Below are 22,708 nucleotides of genomic sequence, written 5' to 3'. Positions count from 1 at the left end.
AACATAAATGTATTTTTCTTATCAGTGACAGGTGCAAGTTTTGTGGTATTCAATGGAGCTCTAAAAACATCTTCAGGATTTCTTGCTAAGTCCAGCATAGTTGAAGGTATGAGTTTCATCTTTAGGATTGTTTTAATGTAAAGATGTTTTCCATTTCCTTTTAAAATGTATTTGATACTTATAAAAGAACATATGTCAGTTACAAAGCACAGTACCACAAACTTACATGAAATCATTACCCAGCTCAAGAAGTAGAACATGGTCAATATTTGGGTTTACGTTAAGTATAACGACTCTGCCATAACCTGCACTTGCTGCCTGTACAGAGCCTAAAAGTCAGTCTGAGGTAAGAGCTTAGGGCATTTCTTTAGCATGCATACACCCTGAGTATGCATACAGTATTGTACATGTGTGTGGCCTTCTAAATTCCCAGAAATATGTTAGAGCTTTTCAAAGCCCTTATGGACATCTCATTCCCCAGCTTTTCCTTTTAAGTGTTTGGTTGGCCTATTGTTTGCCTCTGCTATTATCAGCTGCCACAGGCAGCTGAGATGTTAATCATTGGCTTCTAATTGTTTTTCACAGATGCTCCCTGAGAAAAAACTTTCTGCACTGGGCAAAATACTCAACATTCAAAAAATAATAATTCTCTGATAATGAGGCTTTGAAGGAGCTCCAACCTTCTTTTGCCTTTCCATTGGCTACCAGGCTGTCGGTTTTCACCATGATTCTAGGCTATTGGTTTTTAAGGCTTCCACTGAGCTAGAGAGGAGGGGATTGGAATAGAAGAGTTAAAATGACACAAAGAACAAAGCTTGCTCTTATGAAGATCCAGCCATTTTTCTTAAATAAATACTTCCCAGATTGCTGCAAGCCTTTGATTAATTTCCAGAGTTCTGAAAAGGTTTCTTTTGACTTTTTATTAGTTTCGTTGTTCTTTTGGAGGAGAGTTTTTTTTGGAGATTCTTATTAAGTCTGCTTTTTCACTAATGTCGTCCTCCGTACTATTTCAAACATAGCTTTTTAGGAAGTCCTCCCATCTCTGATGCCACACATACTTTATTCCTTTTTTTTTAAAGATTTTATTTATTTATTTGAGACAGTAGTGCCTTGGCCACTCTAAGCCTTTTGATTTTCCATATTAATGTTAGGATCAACTTGACAGGTTCTAAATGGTCCACTGGAATTTTTTTTGGAATTGAATTAAATCACTAGTTTAATTTTGAGAAAAACTGGCATATTTTCCATTCTCAGTGTTCCTATCCATAAAAATAGGCTATCCTCAATTTAGAAAATGTTCAGTTTATTTCAGTAACATTTTATAGGGGTGCCTGGCTGACTCAGTCAGTAGAGCACATGACTCTTGATCTCAGGGTTGTGGGTTCGAGCCCCATGCTGGATGTAGAGATTACTTAAACTCTTTAAAAAAATAAAATTTTGGGCGCCTGGGTGGCTCAGTTGGTTAAGCGACTGCCATCAGCTCAGGTCATGATCCCGGAGTCCTGGGATCGAGTCCCACATCGGGCTCCCGGCTTGGCAGGGAGCCTGCTTCTCCCTCTGACCCTCTCCCTTCTCATGCTGTTTCTCTCTCGCTCGCTCTCTAATAAATAAAATCTTTAAAATAAATAAATAAATAAATAAAATTTTATAGTTTTTGTATAGGTCTTACATATCTTTTCTTTTAAAGATTTATTTATTTATTTGAGAGAGAGCTGGGGGGGAGGGGCAAAGGGAGAGGTAGAGAGAGAGAGAGAGAGAGAAATCCTAAGCACACTCACAGCCAAGCATGGAGCCTGACTCTGGGCTTGATCCACAACCCTGAGATCATGACCTGAGCCGAAATCAAGAGTCGGGTCGCTTACCCAACTGAGCCACCCATGTGCCCCGCATATCTTTTGATTTATTTCTGTAACGTAGATTTTATTGCTGATGTAAATGTATCTTTTTAAATTAAAATTTTTATCTATTTTGATGTATAGAAATTCATTGATTTCTATTTTTTTGATGTATAGAAATTCATTGATTTCTATGTATTTTTATTTTATAACCAGCTACACTCCTGAACTCTGATTTAAAATAATTTGCTGGGGCGCCTGGGTTGCTCAGTCGGTTAAGCGTCTGCCTTCAGCTCAGGTCATGATTTCAGGGTCCTGGAATCTAGCCCTGTATCAGGCTCTCCAGTCAGCAGGGAGTCTGCTTCTCCCTCTGTCTCATTCTACCCCTCTCCCTTGTTCCTGTGCTTGCTCTCTCTCTCTCTCACTCATTCAAATAAATAAATAAAATCTTTTTTTTTTTTTAAAGATTTTATTTATTTATTTGAGACAGAATGAGAGAGAGAGCACATGAGAGGGGGGAGGGTCAGAGGGAGAAGCAGGCTCCCCGCCAAGCAGGGAGCCCGATGCGGGACTCAATCCAGGGACTCCAGGATCATGACCTGAGCCGAAGGCAGTCGCTTAACCAACTGAGCCACCCAGGCGCCCCAGAATCTTTTTTTATAAATATGTCATTGTGTTGACATATTTTTGTTGATTTTTTAAAAGCTTTTATTACTTGGGAGAGAGTGAGTTTGCCCTGTGACTTCAATTCTCTGATATAAGAGTTGTTCATTTTCAGTTTGTTCAGCATTTGTCTTGTTGTGAGGATGGAGCAGACACAAGAAGTCAGTAGGATTTTTTGTAATATAAGCTGGCTGGCTTTCATTTTTCTGAAGCTGTCCTTATTTCATTCTTAGTTTTGAAGGATATTTTTGCTAGCTATAGAATTCTTTGAAAGTTTTTATTTTCCTTAAAGATGTCATCTCGTCTTTTGGCCTCCATTGTTTCTAATGAAGTCAGTATAATTTTTTACATTTCTTTCCCTGTATTTTATGTGCCCTTTTGTCCAGTCTGTTTTCAAGATATCCTCTTTATCTTTGGTTTTCACCAGTTTTACTGTGATATGCCTTAATATGGTTTTCTTTGTATTTCTCCTGCTTGGTATTTATGGAGCTTCTTAGATATGTGTGTCAATATTTTTCATCGAATTTGGGGAATTCCTTACCATTATTAATTTTTTTATATCCCAGTCTTTTTCTCCTGGGAGATATTTATATATTTATATATGTATATATGCATATGTATATCTATATTTATATTTATAGATATATCTGTTTTATACCACTCCTTGGGTCCTTGATGATCTGTTTATTTTTCTTTAATCATTTTTCTCTAGGTTCTTTATTTCTTTATTTTTTTTTAATAGTTATTTTTTTTTTAAATATTTTATTTATTTATTTGACAGAGAGAGACACAGCGAGAGAGGGAACACAAGCAGGGGAGTGGGAGGGAGAAGCAGGCTTCCCGCCGAGCAGGGAGCCCGATGCGGGGCCCGATCCCAGGACCCTGGGATCATGACCTGAGCCGAAGGCAGACGCTCAACAACTGAGCCACCCAGGTGCCCCTTTATTTCTTTATTTTTTAAAGATTTTATTTATTTATTTGTTAGAGAGCATAAGCAGGGGGTGGAGGGACAGGCAGAGGGAGAGGGAGAAGCAGGCTCACCGCTGAGCAAGGAGCCTGATGCAGGACTTGATCCCAGGACCCTGGGATCATGACCTGAGCTGAAGGCAGACGCTTAATTGACTGAGCCACCCCCAGGTGTCCCTCTCTAAGTTCTTTGATTGAAAAATGTTTATTGACCTTTCTTCATTTTCTCTGAGTCTTTTCTTGCCGTCTTCAGTCTACTATAAAGCCTGTCCATTGAGGTTTCAATTTCAGGTTACACTTTTCAGTTCTAGAATTTCCCTTTGGGTTTTTTTAGTTTCTGTTTCTCTTTCATTTAGCCCATATTTGCTTTTCATTTTTTGAATGTTTTGCTTTAGGTCTTTGAATATATTTTAGAATAGGTGTTTTAAAGTACGTATATAGGGTGCCTGGGTGGCTCAGTTGGTTAAGCGACTGCCTTCGGCTCAGGTCGTGATCCTGGATCCCGGAATCGAGTCCCACATCGGGCTCCCTGCTTGGCGGGGAGTCTGCTTCTCCCTCTGACCCTCCTCCCTCTCATGCTCTCTGTCTCTCATTCTCTCTCTCGCAAATAAATAAAATCTTTAAAAAAAAAAAAGTACGTATATATTTAATCCACTGTCTTGGCTATCTGTCTCCTGGTTGATTTCAGTTGTATAGAGGCTCACATTTTCTTGTAGTTCTCTCTGATAATTTTTGATTATGTACTTGTCACCGTTAATATGTTTTAGAGACTTTAGATTCTATTAGCTTTTTCTGAAGAAGGCTTATTTATGTTTAAGCAGGCATTTTCATGGCATATCATGTTGAGCTTGTGTAGTCTGTATTTTTCACTCTGTTAACAGTTGGATCTGTGGAACTCCTAAAGTGTTTACAATCTGGCAAGACTCATTCTCTAAATCCATTTTGCCTACAGATTTTGTAAGGGCTTTGTTTTTGCTTTGCCACAGTGTAAGTTAGTGAGGTGCTCATAAGGTCTCTCTACTGTGGTTGGTCCAGACTGTCAGTATCCCCCAGCATTGCTTGATTGCTAGTATCTCTGTTCTGTTCCCAACCCTAATAGCTGTTCTCTGTTAGGCCTCATCTAGTCTCACTCTATTAACGTGTCTCCATTTCTAGTCAAAGGACTCACAGTCTTCTGGTGCCGCCTTCTTCAGTGTCTTGACCCCAGATTCCAGGCTTCCCCAAACTTATCTCTAATTTCTCAGCCCATTGTGGCCATTGTAGGTTTAATGGGTCACCATGAAGAAATTGTCTCCAAGCAAAGAGCCTGGGCAGTTGTAGGCTTACCTGTTGAGTTTTCCTTAGAAATCACAGTATTGCACTTCCTCTTGTTCAGTACCTGAAAACAACTGCCTCATACATTTTGTCTAGTTTTACGGCTGGCTGTTATAAAAGGGCAGTTTGGCATCACTAATTTCATTACAGTTGGTAATGAAAAATTTTGCCATTATTTGTTTAACTGTTTTTTTAAAGAAAGAGAACCCTTAACTTTGAAATATTTTTCATATTTCCTAGTAGAAAACAATCATTAAGATTATTTAACAGATGATGTAAAACATATCTTATGCAGAACATATTTTGATAGCTAATTTTATGGATTAGACATATTAATTGGTATTTAATAAAAGGAATGTGAAACATACCTCATTATTAGATGGCTTAATGGTACAAATAACGCCAGAGACTATGGATGGCTTGCGGCTTGCTCTACGAGAACAAAAAGACTTTAAAATTACATGTGGGAAAGTTGATGCTGTAGACCTAAGAGAATATGTGGATATCTGCTGGGTAGATTCTGAAGAAAAAGGAAACCAAGGGTAAGAAATTTTTGTTACTAAAATATAATTGATTTGATGGAGGGGGAAGGATAAAAAATCCTAACAAATTAAACATTTTATGAATAAATATAGATTATACCATTAATTTAAATGCTTATACACTAATGAATGTAGTCTGTTTTTTCAAATGTGTACCTAACCTGCCTCATGTATATTTTCTTGGCCAGTATGCTATAAGCTATTAAAGGATGGTCAGTTTGGGAGGGGACAGTGATAAAATGTGCATTGTGTAGCAGTGTGACCTTGATGCCAAGGTTGTGAAAGGCAGTATACTTTTTCTGTTGTTTCGTACCTATTTTTGTGAAGTAAGTAAAGGATACCCTTTGGATGTTTAGTTTGTATTTTATTGATTCACCGTAAATACAACTGAATTTAATAATATATACATTAGAGGCCTTATAGAATATTACTGCCACTCCTTTTCAATTACTATTTTCTTTCTTTTTTTGGAGATTGGTTAAAGGGTCTGAAGTAAAGAAGGAAAAAGAGGGCTAATGCTGAGGGATTCCAAGATAAGTTTTTAAAATTCATGAGACAGCTTTTCTGTTAGGAAACTAAGGCATTTTAAACCTCAGGTCTAAATTGGGCATATGAAAGAGTAGATATGTTTTGCTACACAATCAAGAAATCTTGGTAAATGAATGGACTATAGTTTTAATTATTTTGTATGTAACTGAGTTATCTTAGTGCTATAAATAGTTTTCATATATTTTCTCCTTATTTGTTCAAATCTAATAACTCATTTCATAGAAAGCATTTTGGTACTAATAATAATACTGTATTATGTTTTATTCTATAGTGTTATTAGTTCAGTGGATGGAATATCATTACAAGGATTTCCAAGTGAAAAAATAAAACTGGAAGCAGATTTTGAAACTGATGAGAAGACTGTAAAGTGTACTGAGGTAACTGAGAAAGAAGATTCCTTCCCTTTACATGTTGTGTTTGGATATGGCTTTTATTTTTTTTGAACTTGGGAAATTTCTCATTGCAGCTTACTCATACTTTTTACATTACATCTTGAAACACACATTTATTTTCACCCCAGACTGCCCTTTTTATACCAGATTTGGATTTCCATAAGACTATTTCAGGCTATTGTATGGTGTTACTCCCTGCCAGCTCAGTTAAGTTTTGGCAGCATTGCCATCTTTGTATAGTATATGTTATTTGACCATATTATTTTCATTTTTCTCTTATTTAAAAAAATATATATATGTAAATTAAAACTAACTTATGTATGTATGTATTTATTTATTTTAAGTAGGCTCCATGCTGGGCCTACTTAATGCAGAGCTTGAACTCACAACCCCAAGATCAGAACCTGAGCTGAGATTAAGAATCAGATGCTTAGCTGACTGAGCCACCCAGGAACCCCCCACAATAAAATATGTTATAGATACCAGTTTATAATCAGCATTGACATATGAAAATTATTTTTGCATGTTCCAACTTTATTTTTAAACTAAGAGGATATGAAATTATAGACTCCCAACCCCTTAGTCTACTTCCATACTCCTTTTCACTCTGCCTCCCGGGTCAGGCAATCTGTTACTAATTTCTTCTGTATTCTCTGTGATGTTATACATGTACAAGATAGATAGAAACTATAGAGGATATAGAAATTATGGAACATCAGGGCGCCTGGGTGGCTCAGTTGGCTTGAGTGTCTGCCTTCGGCTCAGGTCATGATCCTGGGGCCCTGGGTCGAGCCCGCGCATCGGGCTCCCTGCTCAGCGGGGAGCCTGCTTCTCCCTCTCCCTCTGTGTGCTGCTCCCCGTTTGTGCTCTCTCTCTCTCTGTCAAATAAATAAATAAATAAAATCTTTAACAACAACAACAAAAAATTACAGAACATTATTTCTTTGTTTGATCTTAACTTCATTAAGATGTCCTTACAGGAAGGTGATGTTATAGGGTGGACTCATTAGTACACTTTTCCAAACTGAATTAATAGGGCTTTTGTTGCTACAGGTTAATTTTAGGTAAAAATAGCTAAGTCATGCCATCGTCCATAATCTTTGGTTTTAGGCTTTTACTACTTACAGATCAAGATATATATATTTACACACAAAATGTTTTTTATTTTAAAGATTTTATTTATTTGAGAGAGAGAGAGGGAGAGTGAACACCAGTAGGGGGGGAGGCAGAGGGAGAAGTAGGCCCCCTGCTGAGCAGGGATTCCCGACATGGGGCTTGATCCCAGGACCCTAGGATCATGACCCCAGCCGAAGGCAGACACTTAACTGACTGACCCCCCTGGGTGTCCCCCACACAATGCTTTTCAACTAATGAATTTCATGGCATTAACATTGGATGTTATTAATAAAGTTGAATTGAAGGTAGCAGTTGTCTTTTTAAAGCCACTTTTAATCTTAATCATGACTTGTTTCCTAATTAAATATATTTCAGGTGTTCTACTTTCTAAAGGACCAGGATTTATCCGTTTCAGCAACTCGTTATCAGTTTGCAAAAGAAATAGCCATGGCTTGTAGTGCTGCGCTGTGCCCTCACCTGAAAACTCTAAAGAGTAATGGGATGAATAAAATTGGCCTCAGAGTCTCCATTGACACTGATATGGTGAGACATGTTTTTGTGATATATTTTTGAAATGAATGTATCATATATTAAAATAATCAAAAGTTTCTTCTTTATTTTTTTTTTTATTTTTTTTAATTTTTTTTTATTTTTTTTTAAAGATTTTATTTATTTATTTGAGAGAGAGAGAGAATGAGAGACAGAGAGCATGAGAGGGAGGAGGGTCAGAGGGAGAAGCAGACTCCCTGCCGAGCAGGGAGCCTGATGCGGGACTCGATCCCGGGACTCCAGGATCATGACCTGAGCCGAAGGCAGTCGCTTAACCAACTGAGCCACCCAGGCGTCCCAAAAGTTTCTTCTTTAACCTTTTATTTGGGATGAATGAAGAGAACTAAAATTTGTTGATCAGTGTGTGCTACGTACTTCCTCTACATTATTACCTTTACTCTCCACAACAGGGGTCAGCAAACTTTTTTGTAAAAGGCTAGGCAGTAAATATTTTAGGCACTGTGGGCTGTATGATGTCTTTTACAACTATTCAGTCCTGCCATTATAGTGCACAAGTGGCCACAGACAGTATGTAAACTAATGAGCTCACTATGTTCCAATGAAACTTTGTTTACAAAAATAGTTGGTGGGCTAGATTGGCCCACAGGCCATAGTTTGCTGATCTCTGCACTACAGCAGTCTTGCTTGATAAGTAGGTTTTTAATTTTTTCATTCTGACTTTATTCTATATTCACATGATTTAAAATTACAAAAGTCCAAAAGTATTAAAAAAAGGAAAACTTAGTCTTTTCCTTCCCATGTAAGGAAAAACCAGTTCTTCCCTACTGTTTCTTTCCTTCCTGTGAGTCTCCTTTACTACTCACACAAAATACTTCATTTCTGACATTTCTGGTCACCAAATATGTAGAGGGTTTCCTCCTTCCAACAAGCAGTTCTCGGACACCAGCAGGATATCCAGGAATTCAACTCGATTTTGACACCATCTGCCCAGATATCACCAGATCCCACAGGTTAAGGGTTCAGTCCTATAAGACTGTGCCCCTATATGCCTTCAGATGCTGACCATAAGCCCAGGTTATTGGCTGTGCTTCTGACCAACCAGCTGTAGATCAGAAGTTCTAATAACCCCCTCCTTGGGTTTAATTAATTTGCTAGAGCATCTCCCAGAACTCAGGGAAATATGTTAACCAGTTTATTAAAGGTTATACAGATGAAGACATATACATAGGGTGAGGTTTGGGAGGTTCTTAAGCATAGGTACTTCTGTCCCAGTGGAGTTAGAGTGTGTCACCCTCCTGGTATGGATGTATTAGCTGGCCTGAAGCTCTCCAAACCTTCCTCTATAGGGATTTTATGGAGACTTCCTCATGTAGGCATGATTTAACTCCATTTTGTAACCCCTCTCCCCTCTTTGGAAGATGAGGGGTAGGGCTGAAAAATCTAAAGCTTCTAATTATGGTTTGGTCTTTCTGGTGACCAGTCCCCATCCAGGAGCCCACCCAGAGTCACCTCATTAAAACAAAAGATATTCCTAGTGTTCTTATCACTTAGGAATGTACAAGGGTTTTAGGAGCCCTGTGTCACGGACGGTGTGAAATACAAATATCAGAACAAGAGATATTTAGAGTGTTCTTATAACTTAAGAAATTACAGGGTTTCAGGAGCTGTGTACGAGGAACCAGAGGTAGAGAACAATATATATTTTCTGTTATCTCACAAGTGTGTGTATAATAGGACCATCTTATCCAACATTTCCAGAGAGCAACATTCATGTTGTCATCTATGTAATGGGTAGCCCCTAGAGGTATTAACTCCAGGCTACAATGTAAATGGTTCCCAGTAGAGTTGTATAAGGTAATAGCCCTGGAAAGATCTCCTTCCCACTCTTGACTCCCAACCCTGTAGTCTGTCTCCATACTCCTCCTCATCCTCCCTTCCTGGTCAGGCAATCAAATGTTACCCATTTCTTGTAGTCTCTGTGATTTTTTACATGTACAGCCGAATAAGTATATAAGTCCTTTTCATTTCCCCCTTTACTCTTACTTTTTTTGACCTTGCTTCTTTAAGATCTTGTATTTTAGAGATATTTCATATTACTACCTATTCTTTTTAACAGTTGTATAGTAGTCGTTGATTATATAAATGTACCATAATTTATTTAACTAGTTTTTATGTAAATTTAGTATGCACTGATTGACATTTAGGTTATCCACAATATTTTGCTTTGGCATAAGTGTGAGTATAACAAACATTCTAAGAAGTAGAATTGCCAGGTCTAAGTATATACTCAATAGATATTATTACCATATTGTCTCAAATAGAGGTTTCTACCACAGTTTGTATGAGAAAGTTCTTTTCCCTGCATCTTTATCAAAGCAATATGTAATCAAACTTTTGAACTTTACGAATTTTATAGGTGAAAAATGGTATTCTAGTATTATTTTAATGTGCATTTCTGTTTCCAACATCCAATATAATCAATTTCAAAGCAAGTTTTTCATTAGAATGGTTAATCTAAACATGAATGAGGTCATACACTGAGGGTTTGCTTTTCTTCAGTCAGGATGTGTTAAACTCACAGTTCTTTTGGAAGGAAGAACTTATATTTTGATCTCACTGTTAAAGGTTCCTTTTTCAAGGAAGTAATAATTTGTTATTTCAGCAGCCCTGTTAATTTTTTTAGTCAAATATATTAAAGTGTAATTTTCACCAGCAACATTAAATTCAAATGTTAAATACTTTTGTAACAACAAATTCAAAATATTTTTAAGTCGATTTTTTAATACTATAGGTTTTTATTTAAGTCATGTTGGTAATTATTTAAAACCTTGATTCTCTAGTGTGTTTATGTGTGCATTGAGAAGAAACCTAAAGTATGAAATAGTGGCATTTAAACAATTTTTATGATATCTGTGGGAGAGACAATAATTTATGTAGAAGATAAAAGAAATATAGAAGAATGTGAAAACATTTTATGAGTAAAATATCAAGTATTTTCTTAACATGCTTAAAATGAATGATATTTTAAAATAGTTCATATTCATCTGCTAAGCTAAACAAGATTGCTTACTTTCTAAGGTTGACTTATCAAGATTTTTTTTCCCCCCCAGGTTGAATTTCAGGCAGGATCTGAAGGCCAGCTTCTTCCTCAGCATTATTTAAATGATCTTGATAGTGCTCTAATCCCTGTGATCCATGGTGGGACCTCCAACTCTACTAGTTTACCATTAGAAATAGAATTAGTATTTTTCATTATAGAAAATCTTTTTTAGTGAAAGATATGAGTCATATTATATATTGCAAACTAATTTGTTAAAACTAAATTCACTAAAGCCTGAAATGCCACAAACACTAAAAGTAAATGTTTGCTGTTTGAAACACGTAAGTTTTGCTTTTTAGGCAGGAAATGATCTTTTTAAATCATTAGCACAATATTTAAATCTATAAAAATTTAAGAGACCCACAGTTTTTGAAGCTTTGACGTAATACAAGTACTAAAAAGAAAAGGATTTCTTCTGTCTTTAATAAATTTGTAGCATTTACTGTGTTACTTAAATGCAAAGCCAAAGTATCTGCACTTATGTATACCTCGTTATGCCAAGAATGATTTTAATGAAGGCTCTTTTCAGGTGTAACCTTATGAGGGAAATGGCTGTTACATTAGCCAGTTACATTGCTGGTTTCTAAAGTCTGTTAAAAATGAATTTCAGTGACATAGACAGTTTTCAGATCTTAGTCTTATTTGATAATTCTTTGAGTAAGGCAGATAACTTATTTGTATAATTGGAGTGGAGACCTACCTCCATGATTAGATAAACTGGTTATTTGGATTAAAATCAGAATTTTGCCTTTTTTCTTCTCAAATTATTATATATATATATATATATATATATGGCTTTTTTCTTGATTAAATGGGTATTCTTAAAATAATTGTGGGTGCTTCAGAATTTTGTGCTTCTATATTTAAGTACATTGTTTTTATAGCAAGAACATGTGATTCAGTATGTGTTTTATAAGTCTAATAATTTATAAATAGGTAATATTTTTGTATTGCAGTGCATTATTTTTCCTCCTCCCTTCAAAATATACCCCACTTTATTTACCACTTCTAAGAGTGATTGACAACAGGCCATATGACCCCTGCAGTAGTCATTATGTAGCAATAAATGAAGCCTGAAACAGGTTTTTTTAACTTTTCCTTTAAACCTTAGAACTTTCTTGGGAAGTCTGCATATTTTCATTGACACCAATGTATTAAATATACATTTTAATGAACTAATTACTTTTGCATATTTTAAATTCTTTATATGGTAGTTATTTTTTATAACAGGATATTAACATAAGTTAAAGTCTATGTATTTGAAACTTAACAGAACTTTGCTCTTCAAACAGCAAAATTTTAAGAAGTATGTTGTGTTAAAAAAAAGTAACAGGGATATTTTAGTTAGTCCTTCATTTACATTATATAAAATACAATCATTATTTTGATGCTTTTTTAATTCTTATATGGTATATGTTTTTGTATCAAAAACACTCATTGTATATTTCAAGAAAAAGAAACTACACTAAATAACCCTGATGTAAGAAAAATACTTATGAAGCATCTCAACTTGAAGACCAAGTCAGGGTTATAACTCAGGATCTGAGGTCTCAGGCTAGGAGAGACTGAGAATTTTACTCCACTGGTCACATGGTTCATACTGAATCACAACTGTAGTATGAGCCAAAGATATCCTGTGAAGGAGATTATCAGTCTTCTGGAAGTAGCTACTTCATAAGCAATGTAAAATGTTGCAGCTGTTAAATAAAATGGCAACACAAAGTAACCTGTGAAATTTATTGAAATGGTGTAAGATTATTTTTATCAGTTTATGTTTTCTTTATATAGTGTGTTTATTTTGCAGTGTAAGTTAGTTGCACAGTCTATGAATAATGAAATTATTTATTTATTTATTATTTTGTTTAGTAATCTCTACACCCAACATGGGGCTCAAACTCATGACCCTGAGATCAAGAGTCACGTGCTCTTCTGACTGAGCCAGCCAGGTGCCCCTGAAATTACTTTAAAATAACCAAATGGTGGAGAGCTCTTCCCATGATAGGATAGCTTTAGATTTGTTTTCATAAAGCCTTTACATTTAATGATAATGGAATAATGTGCCTTTGGAGGTACATTTTAAAGTATTCTTTGTAGATGTAGGTTTCTGAATGCAGTTGTTACTTATTTGGTCATGTTCTTCACATTGGTATTTATTTTGAAATTTTAATTTTTTTAAAGGTGAAGAAATAGAATGGTTCTTTGTATGCAGTCTACAATGATCTGTTTTTGGTCTTGGCCTTTTTATACAGGTCTCTTTCTCTGAATTCTGAAACATGAAGTAAAATCTAGCCCACTTGTTCTGTGTAGCCACCCAACAAACTTTGTGTGTCTATATACTTGCTATGTGCAGAGCATTTTGTTAGGCTTCACTGGTTGAAAGATGAATAAATATTTGTCCCTATTGGAGCTGAATGTATGAAGCAGATAATTAACAAAGTAAAAGTAACTGCTATAATAGAGATATGAATCTTGACTACATGGTTGGAAAACAACCCAGGAGGCAACCCTCTCAGGTCCCCTCCCTCTTTGGGAGCTTTATACTATATCACTCAATAAACTTTGCTTTGCTGCCCACCAAAAAAAAAAAGGAAAACAACCCAGAAGGATAGCCATACCCATAAGGAGATGGCTAAGAACTTGTTAGATAGTGGGCATTAAACCTGGCTAGGTAAGAGATAAAAATTTGAAAAGTAGGTAATCTGTAAAAAGACTGAACTTTCCCTTACTTTAAAGAGTCTACTGTGTTGTATGAATATCTTACCCTAATGATTGAATCATAAAAGCAGTAGCTTGACTATGGTGTCTCAACTGCCTAATTTTATAACAGCCTAGATTCAGATACTGTTTTATAAGTAAAGAACAGACTTTTCTTTTTTTAGTCACAACCATAACTTTGATAACTTGACACACATTTTAATAGAAAATATCCTGAAATAAACCAGAAACCTATAAACCCATCTTAGGTTTTAATTTTTTTCTTTGTGATTATCAGAAAAATATAAAAAACTTATCAATATAAGTTTTACTTTCCACATTGTATGTGTCTAGCTTGTTCTTCCTACCCTCCAATCTCAAGTAATCGTTTTATTAGTTTCTTATGTATCTTCCCATGGTTTAGGTGTAGTAGCAGCAAATACAAATAGATATATGTATTTTTTTCCTCTTCTCATTTTTTATACAAAATGTAGGATGGTGTTTACACTGAAGAACACATTGACTTCCTCAATTACTTTGAGTTATGAGGTTCATATTTAGAATCTTAAAGGCTTCATGCCTTCTCAGACCACTTTTGATTGATAAAAGCATGTTACTGGAATTATGACCATATGTTTCAGTACGAGGACTATTCTTCTTGTAACAAATTTTTTATTACTAAAACACTTGCAAGTTTATTTTTTATTTAGCTATATTTAAAACCTTTATTTTTTTTCCTACCAGACACTAAGCCTTGCCATCTAAATTTATCTCTTACCATTTAACTGAGATTTTTTTTTCACATCATATTTTTAGTAGTTTTAAATCTTTATATTCTTTGTTTTGGATTTGGCTTGGAACAGTTTAATATATAACACCTTTTGGGAAATATTTTGTGCATCTGCATTGATAAAATTACAACCATATTTTCATGCTTTATACAAATGAAGGAGTAGGTTTAACTCAAGTGCTTTGTTATGAACCTCTGAATATAATAAAGGTTTTCTTTTTTTCTTTTGGTAAAATACAGTACTTCCCAGCCTCCAAGATAACCCCCTAGTGATCCCTACCTCCTGGTATTCATACCCTTGAGTAGTCCCTTCCCACATAACATTATTGGTCTTTGTGACCAAAAAATGTGGCAGAAGGGTTGGGATGACATTTCTAAAATTATGTTGTAAAAAGCTATCACTTCCATCTTTGGTGCATTTCTCCCCACTTTCTATCCTTTGTCCCTTTCTTCCTATCCTTTCCTCTTCCCTCTGTCCCTCACTCCCTATTAAATCACTCACTCTTGGGGAAGCCAGCTGCCAGGCTATTGGAGAGGCCCATTTGGCAAGGAACTGAAGCCAACAGTCACGTGAGTGGAAGTGGATCCTCCAACCCCAGTCAAAGCCTTCAAATTGCAGCCATCACCCAAAGTTTGCAACCTCATGAGAACCACCAAACTAAGCCATTCTCAGATTCCTGAATCTCAGAAACTAAGATAATAAATGCTTTAAGCTGCCAAATTTTCTGGTGATTTGTTACATGCAGCAAGTAATATTACATAACTAATATAAGATACTTATGTTTTTTGAGCAGCTAAACATAAAAATTGCTAAAATTAATTAATTGCTGGCAGAATTAAGCATATTTCCTATCAACATTTATGGATTATATGCCACAAGTAGCATGTGCTAAGTGCAGAGAATACCAATTGAAAGAGTAGGGTTTGCCCATGTAGGAACAAAGATGCAGTTATGGGAAACTTCTTGTTTCTGGGAATTGTATGCTAGGATACTTAGATCCATATTCCTGCTGAAAACCAAAAGTGATTAAAATATAAAAACCATCTTAAAGCAAGATATTAAGAAAGTAAGGAATGTTCAGTCCAAAAGGAAAGAGAAAAAGAGAAGGAAAGTGGGCATGGGGTCCTATTGAGACAACCTTATGGGGTGAGGGAACAGATCAAAGTTCAAGGCCCACACAACATTGTAAATCTAATCAGAATCATGAACCTAATGGGAACTTCCCCATGACCTTCCCCCACCCCGCCAAAGGATGAGGATCACCCAAAGAATCTTAAGCATTTAACTTGCTTTAGGGTGGTTCCACACTGGTGATCCCTCTAGGTGCTAGGAGGAATAAAAACATAGATCCTCTCTATAGGAAAGTAACTTCATTGCAGGCCACAAATTACTTTTCAAATATAACATTTACCAACACACAGTTAAAATACAAATATATAGTTACATAAGGAAATTACTCCAGAGCCAAGAATTAGTAGAAATAATGAAAAACTCCTTTAGACAGGTATTAGATTTTTGCTTTCTGTGTTTCAAGAAATAGTCAAGTATGAGGTACCTGTAGGGAATGGGAAACCATACAAAGTAATGGAGCTAATTTGGGAAAGAAGTGAATACACGTGTTACAAGAATATATAAAAACCGGACTGTTAAGCTCTAATTAAATAGGTTTAATGGCACAGTAGAATACAGCCACTGGGGAGAATTTATAAACAGGGATATAAATCAGGAGAAATTATCCAGAGTACAGCTGGGAAAGACAAAAAGATGGAAAGATGGAAAAAAACATACAGAGCAGATAGTGAGAAGTCCTAACATATGCTTAATTAGCTGCAGAAGGAGAGAGGAGAATAGGATACAACAAATATTTTTAAATATAAACTTTTCAAAGTCAATGAAAGACCTTACTGCACACACTTAAGAAGCTAGACAAATCCCAAACAGAATAAATAAAAAGGAATTACAGACACCTAACAGGAAAACAGGAACTTCCAGCTAGCACAGAGTCCAAGGAACAGTTTGCTCTCTCTAGTCAAAGAAACAGGCAAGGGGTTGGGGGCTATGAAACAGACTTTTGAATTTACTTGACTTACTCCAGGGGAGCTGCACAAAAGTAGCACCCCCTCTTCACCATGTGCAAACCCTGTGAGGTGGAACCCTGCCATACACCAAGCTGAAGACAGCAAAACAGTATCACTCCTCTCTTAGGCCCTGACTTTCTACCAGAACACCAAGGAGGAAGATCTTGTAACCAGAGTGTGTGGGGGGTAGATCATAGGAAGGAACTAAAGAAAGTGAACCTCCAAATTTGTGTATAAAATCCTGGGATCACCTCCAACCTCTGCATGTGTGAAACTGACCAGAAGCAGCTGAGCAAGTGTTTTAAACACTGAACTACACTGTAGGTCACTACAGGCATAACTCAGAGATATTGTGTATTCCATTGTAGACCACTGCAATAAAGTGAGTATTGCAATAAAGCAAGTCAACTTTGAATTTTTTGGGTTCCCAGTGCATATAAAAGTTATGTTTATACTATACTGTAGTCCCTTAAGTGTATGATTATGTCTAGAAAACAAAGTACATACCTTAATTTTAAAATATTGGTGAAAAATGCTAACCATCATCTGAGCTCTCAGTACATCATAATCTTTTTGCTGGTAGAGGGTCTTGCCTGAATGTTGATGGCTGCTGACTGATCAGGATGGTAGTTGCTAAAGGTTGGAGTGGCTGTGGCAATTTCTTAAAATAAGACAGCAAAGAAGTTTGCTGCATTGATCGACTCTTCCTTTCACAATCATTTTCTCTGTAGCGTGTGATGCTGTTTGATAGCATTTTACCCACCAAACTTTCAAAATGGGAGTCAATACTCTCAAATCCACTGCTTTATCTACTAAGTTTATATAATATTCTAAATCTTTGGTGTCATTTCAGTAATCTTCACAGCATCCCCACCAGGAGTAGATTCTATTTCAAGAAACCACTTTCTTTGCTCATCCTTAAGAAACAACTCCTCATCCATTCAAGTTTTATCATGAGATGGTAGCAATTCAGTCACATCTTCAGGCTCCGCTACTAATTCTGGTTCTCTTGCTATTTCCACCACATCTGCAGTTACTTACTCCACTGAAGTCTTGAACCCCTCCAAGTCATGCATGGGGGCTGGAATTAACTTCTTCCAAACTTGTTAATGTTGATATTGTGAACTCTTCCCACGAGTCACAAATGTTCATAATGGCATCTACACTAGAGAATCCTTTGCAGAAGCTTTTCAGTTGACTTGCCCAGATCCATCACTATCTAGGCAGGCTTAAAAAATATATTTCTTAAATAAGACTTGAAAATTGAAATGACTCCTTGATCTATGGGTTGCTGAATGGATACAGTGTTAGCAGGCATGAAAACAACATTAATTTCATCGTACATCTCCATCAGAGGTCTTGGGTAATCAGGTGCATTGTCAGTGAGCAGTCATATTTTGAAAGGAATCTCTTTTTCTGAGCAGTAGTTCTCAACAGTGAGCTTAAAATATTCAGTAAACCATAGTGAGCAAACCAAGTGAGCAAGTGCTATTAGAAAAATGGCACTGATAGGCTTGCTTGACCCAGGGTTGCCACAAACCTTCAATTTGTAAAAAAAAGTATCGGTGAAGTGCAATATAATGAGGTATGCCTCTATGCAGTTTCAGGCTGGCCACTGGGTGGTGCACAATCAGGGCAGATTAGAACTGCACTGTAATGGTTTTGAAAACTAAATTATCATTGAAACCACAACCCACATAAAGCTGTCCAGGATATGTGGTCTGAACTAACTGGATGGACTGCAAGCTAAAACCAAACCAAAACAAAAGCATTCTTCTAAAGGACTGACAGTTTCATAATATTCAAAATATCTAGGAAATAATCCCAAAATTACTCAACATGTAAAACAAAAGGGAAATCTAAACAACTCTCAAGGGAAAAGACAAGGAACAAAAGTTAATTTTGGGGCTACTAAAATTTCAGAATTATCAGAAAAAGACTTAACATGTTATTTTAATTATGCTCCATAAAGCAAGGGCAAACACTGTTTAAATGAATGGAAAGGAAAAAGTCTTCACCACAGAAATAGAAGCTATAAAAAGAACTTGGGTGGCTCAGTCAGTTAAGTGTCTACCTTCAGCTCAGGTCATGATCCTGGGGTCCTGGGGTCCAGCCCTGCATTGGGCTCCCTGCTCAGCAAGGAGTCAGCTTCTTCCTCTCTGCCCCTCTTCCCCACTTGTGCTCCCTCTCTTGCTTGTTCTCTCTCTCTCAAGTAAATAAATAAAATCTTATATAAAAAAAAGAACCAAATTGAAAATTTTTAAGTGAAAAATACAAATAAAAAAATTTACTAGAGAGTCTTAATAGGATGGAGACAACCAAGGGAAGAGTCAGCAAATTTAAAGATAAATCAGTAGAACTTATCCAGCCTGAATAACATAGAGAAAAAAGTAGAAAAAAAAAAAAGAAAAGCTTTGAGGACTTACGGGAAAATATCAAAAGGTCTAATATTCATGTTATAGGAGTTGTAAAAGAAGAGAAAGATTGGAAGAAAAAACATTTGAAGAAATAACTGAAAACTTGCAAAATTTGGTAAAAGACATAAATTTATATATGTTTACATAAAATATATTTACAGCAGTTATACTGGCACAGCAAATTGCTAAAAAGTTAAAAACCATATCCAGGCATATTGTAACCACACATGAAACCAAACATAAAGAAAAGATCTTGAAAACAGAGGAAAATGACACCGTTTACTTTTTGGAGAACAAAGATTTGAATTATGTTGTATTTCTCACCAGAAACCAGGGACAGTGGAACATCACTTCTAAAGTGCTTTAAAAAAAATACTTATAATTATCAACCCAGAATCCTTTAACCAGCAAATACATCCTTTAGGAATTAAAGTGAAGTAAAGACATTTTCAGAAAAAGGAAAACTAAGATAATTCACTGCCAGTAGAACTGCCGTAAAAGAAATGCTAAAGAAAGTTCATAGAGAAGTAAAATGATATCAAAGGGAACACTGGAATGCCAAGAAAGAAGAAAGAGCAACAGAAATGGTAATATTTGAATAAATAGACTATTTTTTCACCTTTTAAGTTTGTTAAGATATGTATAACTACTGAAATAAAAAATTTATAACACTGTCTGATGGATGTTCAACATATATAGATCTAATACATATGAGAACAACATCCTAATGGGAGGAGAGTAAAGGGACCTATATGGTAGTAAGGTTTCTGTATTTCACTTGAAATGGTGAAAAATTCTAAGTAGACTGCAAAAAGTTTGGTATGCAATAATCTCTAGAGGGACGCCTGGGTGGCTCAGTCAGTTAAGCGTCTGCCTTCCCCTCGGGTCGTGATCCTGGGGTCCTGGGATTGAGCCCCACAGCAGGGAGCCTGCTTCTCCCTCTCCCTGCCCACCCCCCACTCGTGCTCTCTCTCATTCTCTCTCTCAAATAAATAAAATCTTTAAAAAAAAATCTCTAGAGTAATTAAAAAATATATGCATGGAGAGATATTTTTAAAAGCCAATATATAAATTAAAATGAAATTCTGTAAAATAATAATAATAAAAAAAAAATCAAAAGGAGACCAGAAAGGAAAACAGGAGTGAAAAGCAGACAATTAATGATAAATGGTAGACCTAAATCCAACAATATAAAAAATTGTATTAAACTTAAATGGTCTAATATGGTAATTAAAACACAGAGATCAGCTAAAAAAAAAAACTTGATTGTATACTATCTACAAGAAACTATCTGAAACATAATGGAATATATAGGCTAAAAAGTAAAAAGATGGGGAAAAAATATACCATGCAAGCACTAAAAATTTTTTTTAAAAAGCCTGGAGTGGCTTTGGTAATTATCAGACAGAGCAGACTTTAGTAAAAGAAAATTTACCTTGTGGTTTATTATTGCATTTCATAGACGAAGTAATAAGAGAATAACTTGCCTAAAGTCACACATCTAGGAACTAACTACTGAAATTTAAGGAGAAACTTTCTAGCAATTAGGACTCTCCAAACTGAAGTAAGCTGTATTAAATTTATGCACATTTTTGATGGATCTGCTTGTAATTTCAGAACCAGAAAAAAAAGCATTAAGGTCATCTAATGAAATGTCCCTACTTTTACTAACAAAATGAATTCCTAGTTAAAGGGCACAGAGACTACTTATATAGCTAGAGGCATATAGCTGAAATTAGAATCCAAGTCTCCTTCTGACCATTGCCCTTCTCACTATAACCAATGCTTACATTCTACATGATGTCTAAGGTTTATTTTAAACCCCATGAAATATATGTGTTTTCATGAATTGTTTAACACTGTAAGTAAACACAGCTAACTGGGTGAAGTGGCAAAAATGCCTGACAAATCTGTTAAATTAAAAAAAAATTTTTTTAAGCAGCTAAAGGGAACCAAGGTATATAATATTTAAATTCTCAATTCTCAAAAACCCTGAATTACATTGGATTACATTAGTTTTGTTTTTGATCACATTTTAGAGAATTTATAATTAGTGGGATCCTCAGATTTTAGCATTAAGTTATGTAGAAGAGAGCACATATTGCAAAGACTCCAAATTTGGCAGATGACATTAAGCATCTTTTGGTTTAAAAAAGTCTCCTGAACTGCAGAATAAGCCTGAGAAATGGATATCAAGTAAGTGGAGGCTATCAATGCAGGCTTATCTAAAAAGTAATTAGAGGGAACCAGAGAGTGAAAATAGACTGCTTTAAACTTAAAAGAATAAGCAATTGGGCTGGCATAAAACTTGTAAATAACAAAATAGAGACCAGAAAACTGTAAAAAATATATTTAATATAGTAAACAAATTAATATTTATAAATATTATATATATATAAATACATACACAGTTGACCCTTGAACAACATCGGCTTGAACTATGCAGGTCTACTTTTACACAGATTTTTTTGATTCAGGAAGTACTGTAAATGTTATTTTCTCTTATGATTTTTTAATGATTTTCTTAATTTTCTTCTCTCTAGGTTACTTTATTGTAAGAGTACAGTATACAATACATATGACATACAAAATGTGTATTAATCGACTGCTTATATTATTGGTGAGGCTTCGGGTCAACAGCAGGCTATCAGTAGCTAAGGTTTAGGGGAGTCAAAAGTTATACACAGATTTTCAACTGTGCAGGAGGTCAGTGCCCCTAACCCTCCATGTCTCCACATTGTTCAGGGTCAACCATACATGTAAAAAATTTTTTTACATATATGTATACACACAAATAAACAAACAAGACACACATAAGTGCTGACTGGAAAATAACTAAATTCTAAGGCCAGCTACGCTCTTACTACAAGAGTGAGTTATGTAAACTGAATCAAAGGTCATGCTTCCACAAATGGCTTCACCTTATTCCACTCCTCTAATATGTATAGTCACCACTTCTACCCAGATTGGGTTACTCAGAACTAACAATACACTCTTTATTCCTATTTATATATATCATCAAAAGTATCTCCAAACTTTCAGGTCAATGCCCAATTTTCACATTCTAATCTCATAAGGCTCTGTATATCTGCTATTCTTTCCTCAAGGTACCATATACCCTTAATATATGAAACCTTTCCTTTGTGCCAAAAAAAAAAGTAATTAGATACGTATTTGGTATAAAAATATATTTTCTCCTACTCAAAAGTAGAGAAAATAGTATGATATAGCTCCATGTACCCATCCTACAACAAACCTCAGATTCAACAGTTTTCAAGATTTTCTACTTTTGCTTCATCTACCCTTTATTTCTTTGCTGGAGTACCTTCAACCAAATCTCAGCCATCATCATTTCATGCCACATACTTCAGTGCACAGCTCTAACAAATGAACAGTGAAGAGTAATTTTAATTGAATCAATTCGTAACTATAAAATCTATGAAAACTGACCTAATACCATAACCAATAGGCCATAAAAACTTTTGAAGTGCAGCTGATATCATCGAGGAAGTGAAAAGACAACCTACAAAATGGGAGAAAATATTTGCAAATCATCTATGTTAAGGGACTGGGAGTCAGACTTCATAAAGAATTTTTACAATTCAACAAAAAAAATTTTTTAAGCAGCTAAAGGGAACGAAGGTATATAATATTTAAATTCTCAATTCTCAAAAACTCTGAATTACATTGAATTGAATTGAATTGTGGTATATACAAATTGAATTGTGGTATATACAAATG

The 22,708-nt window shown here is 35.5% G+C and overlaps 1 protein-coding gene across 8 annotated transcripts in view; it reads left to right on the top strand.

The window, feature by feature from the left end:
* ZFYVE16 (zinc finger FYVE-type containing 16) overlaps window positions 1-12,713 on the top strand; it is a 49,314-nt gene extending 36,601 nt beyond the window's left edge. For all 8 annotated transcript variants that reach the window (XM_036067488.2, XM_078067126.1, XM_078067127.1 and 5 more), the window contains 5 exons: window positions 26-106; window positions 5,158-5,320; window positions 6,141-6,246; window positions 7,753-7,920; window positions 10,998-12,713. In XM_036067488.2, coding sequence (XP_035923381.1) covers window positions 26-106; window positions 5,158-5,320; window positions 6,141-6,246; window positions 7,753-7,920; window positions 10,998-11,159 — 680 coding nt within the window. In that variant the 3' untranslated portion in view covers window positions 11,160-12,713. The remainder of the gene's footprint in view (window positions 1-25; window positions 107-5,157; window positions 5,321-6,140; window positions 6,247-7,752; window positions 7,921-10,997) is intronic.
* The last annotated feature ends 9,995 nt before the right edge of the window (window positions 12,714-22,708 follow it).

Source organism: Halichoerus grypus, chromosome 2, assembly GCF_964656455.1.
Source record: "Halichoerus grypus chromosome 2, mHalGry1.hap1.1, whole genome shotgun sequence".
NCBI lineage: Eukaryota > Metazoa > Chordata > Mammalia > Carnivora > Phocidae > Halichoerus > Halichoerus grypus.
The sequence above is the reverse complement of the archived record's forward strand: the minus strand, read 5'-3'. Positions and strand labels throughout refer to the sequence as shown.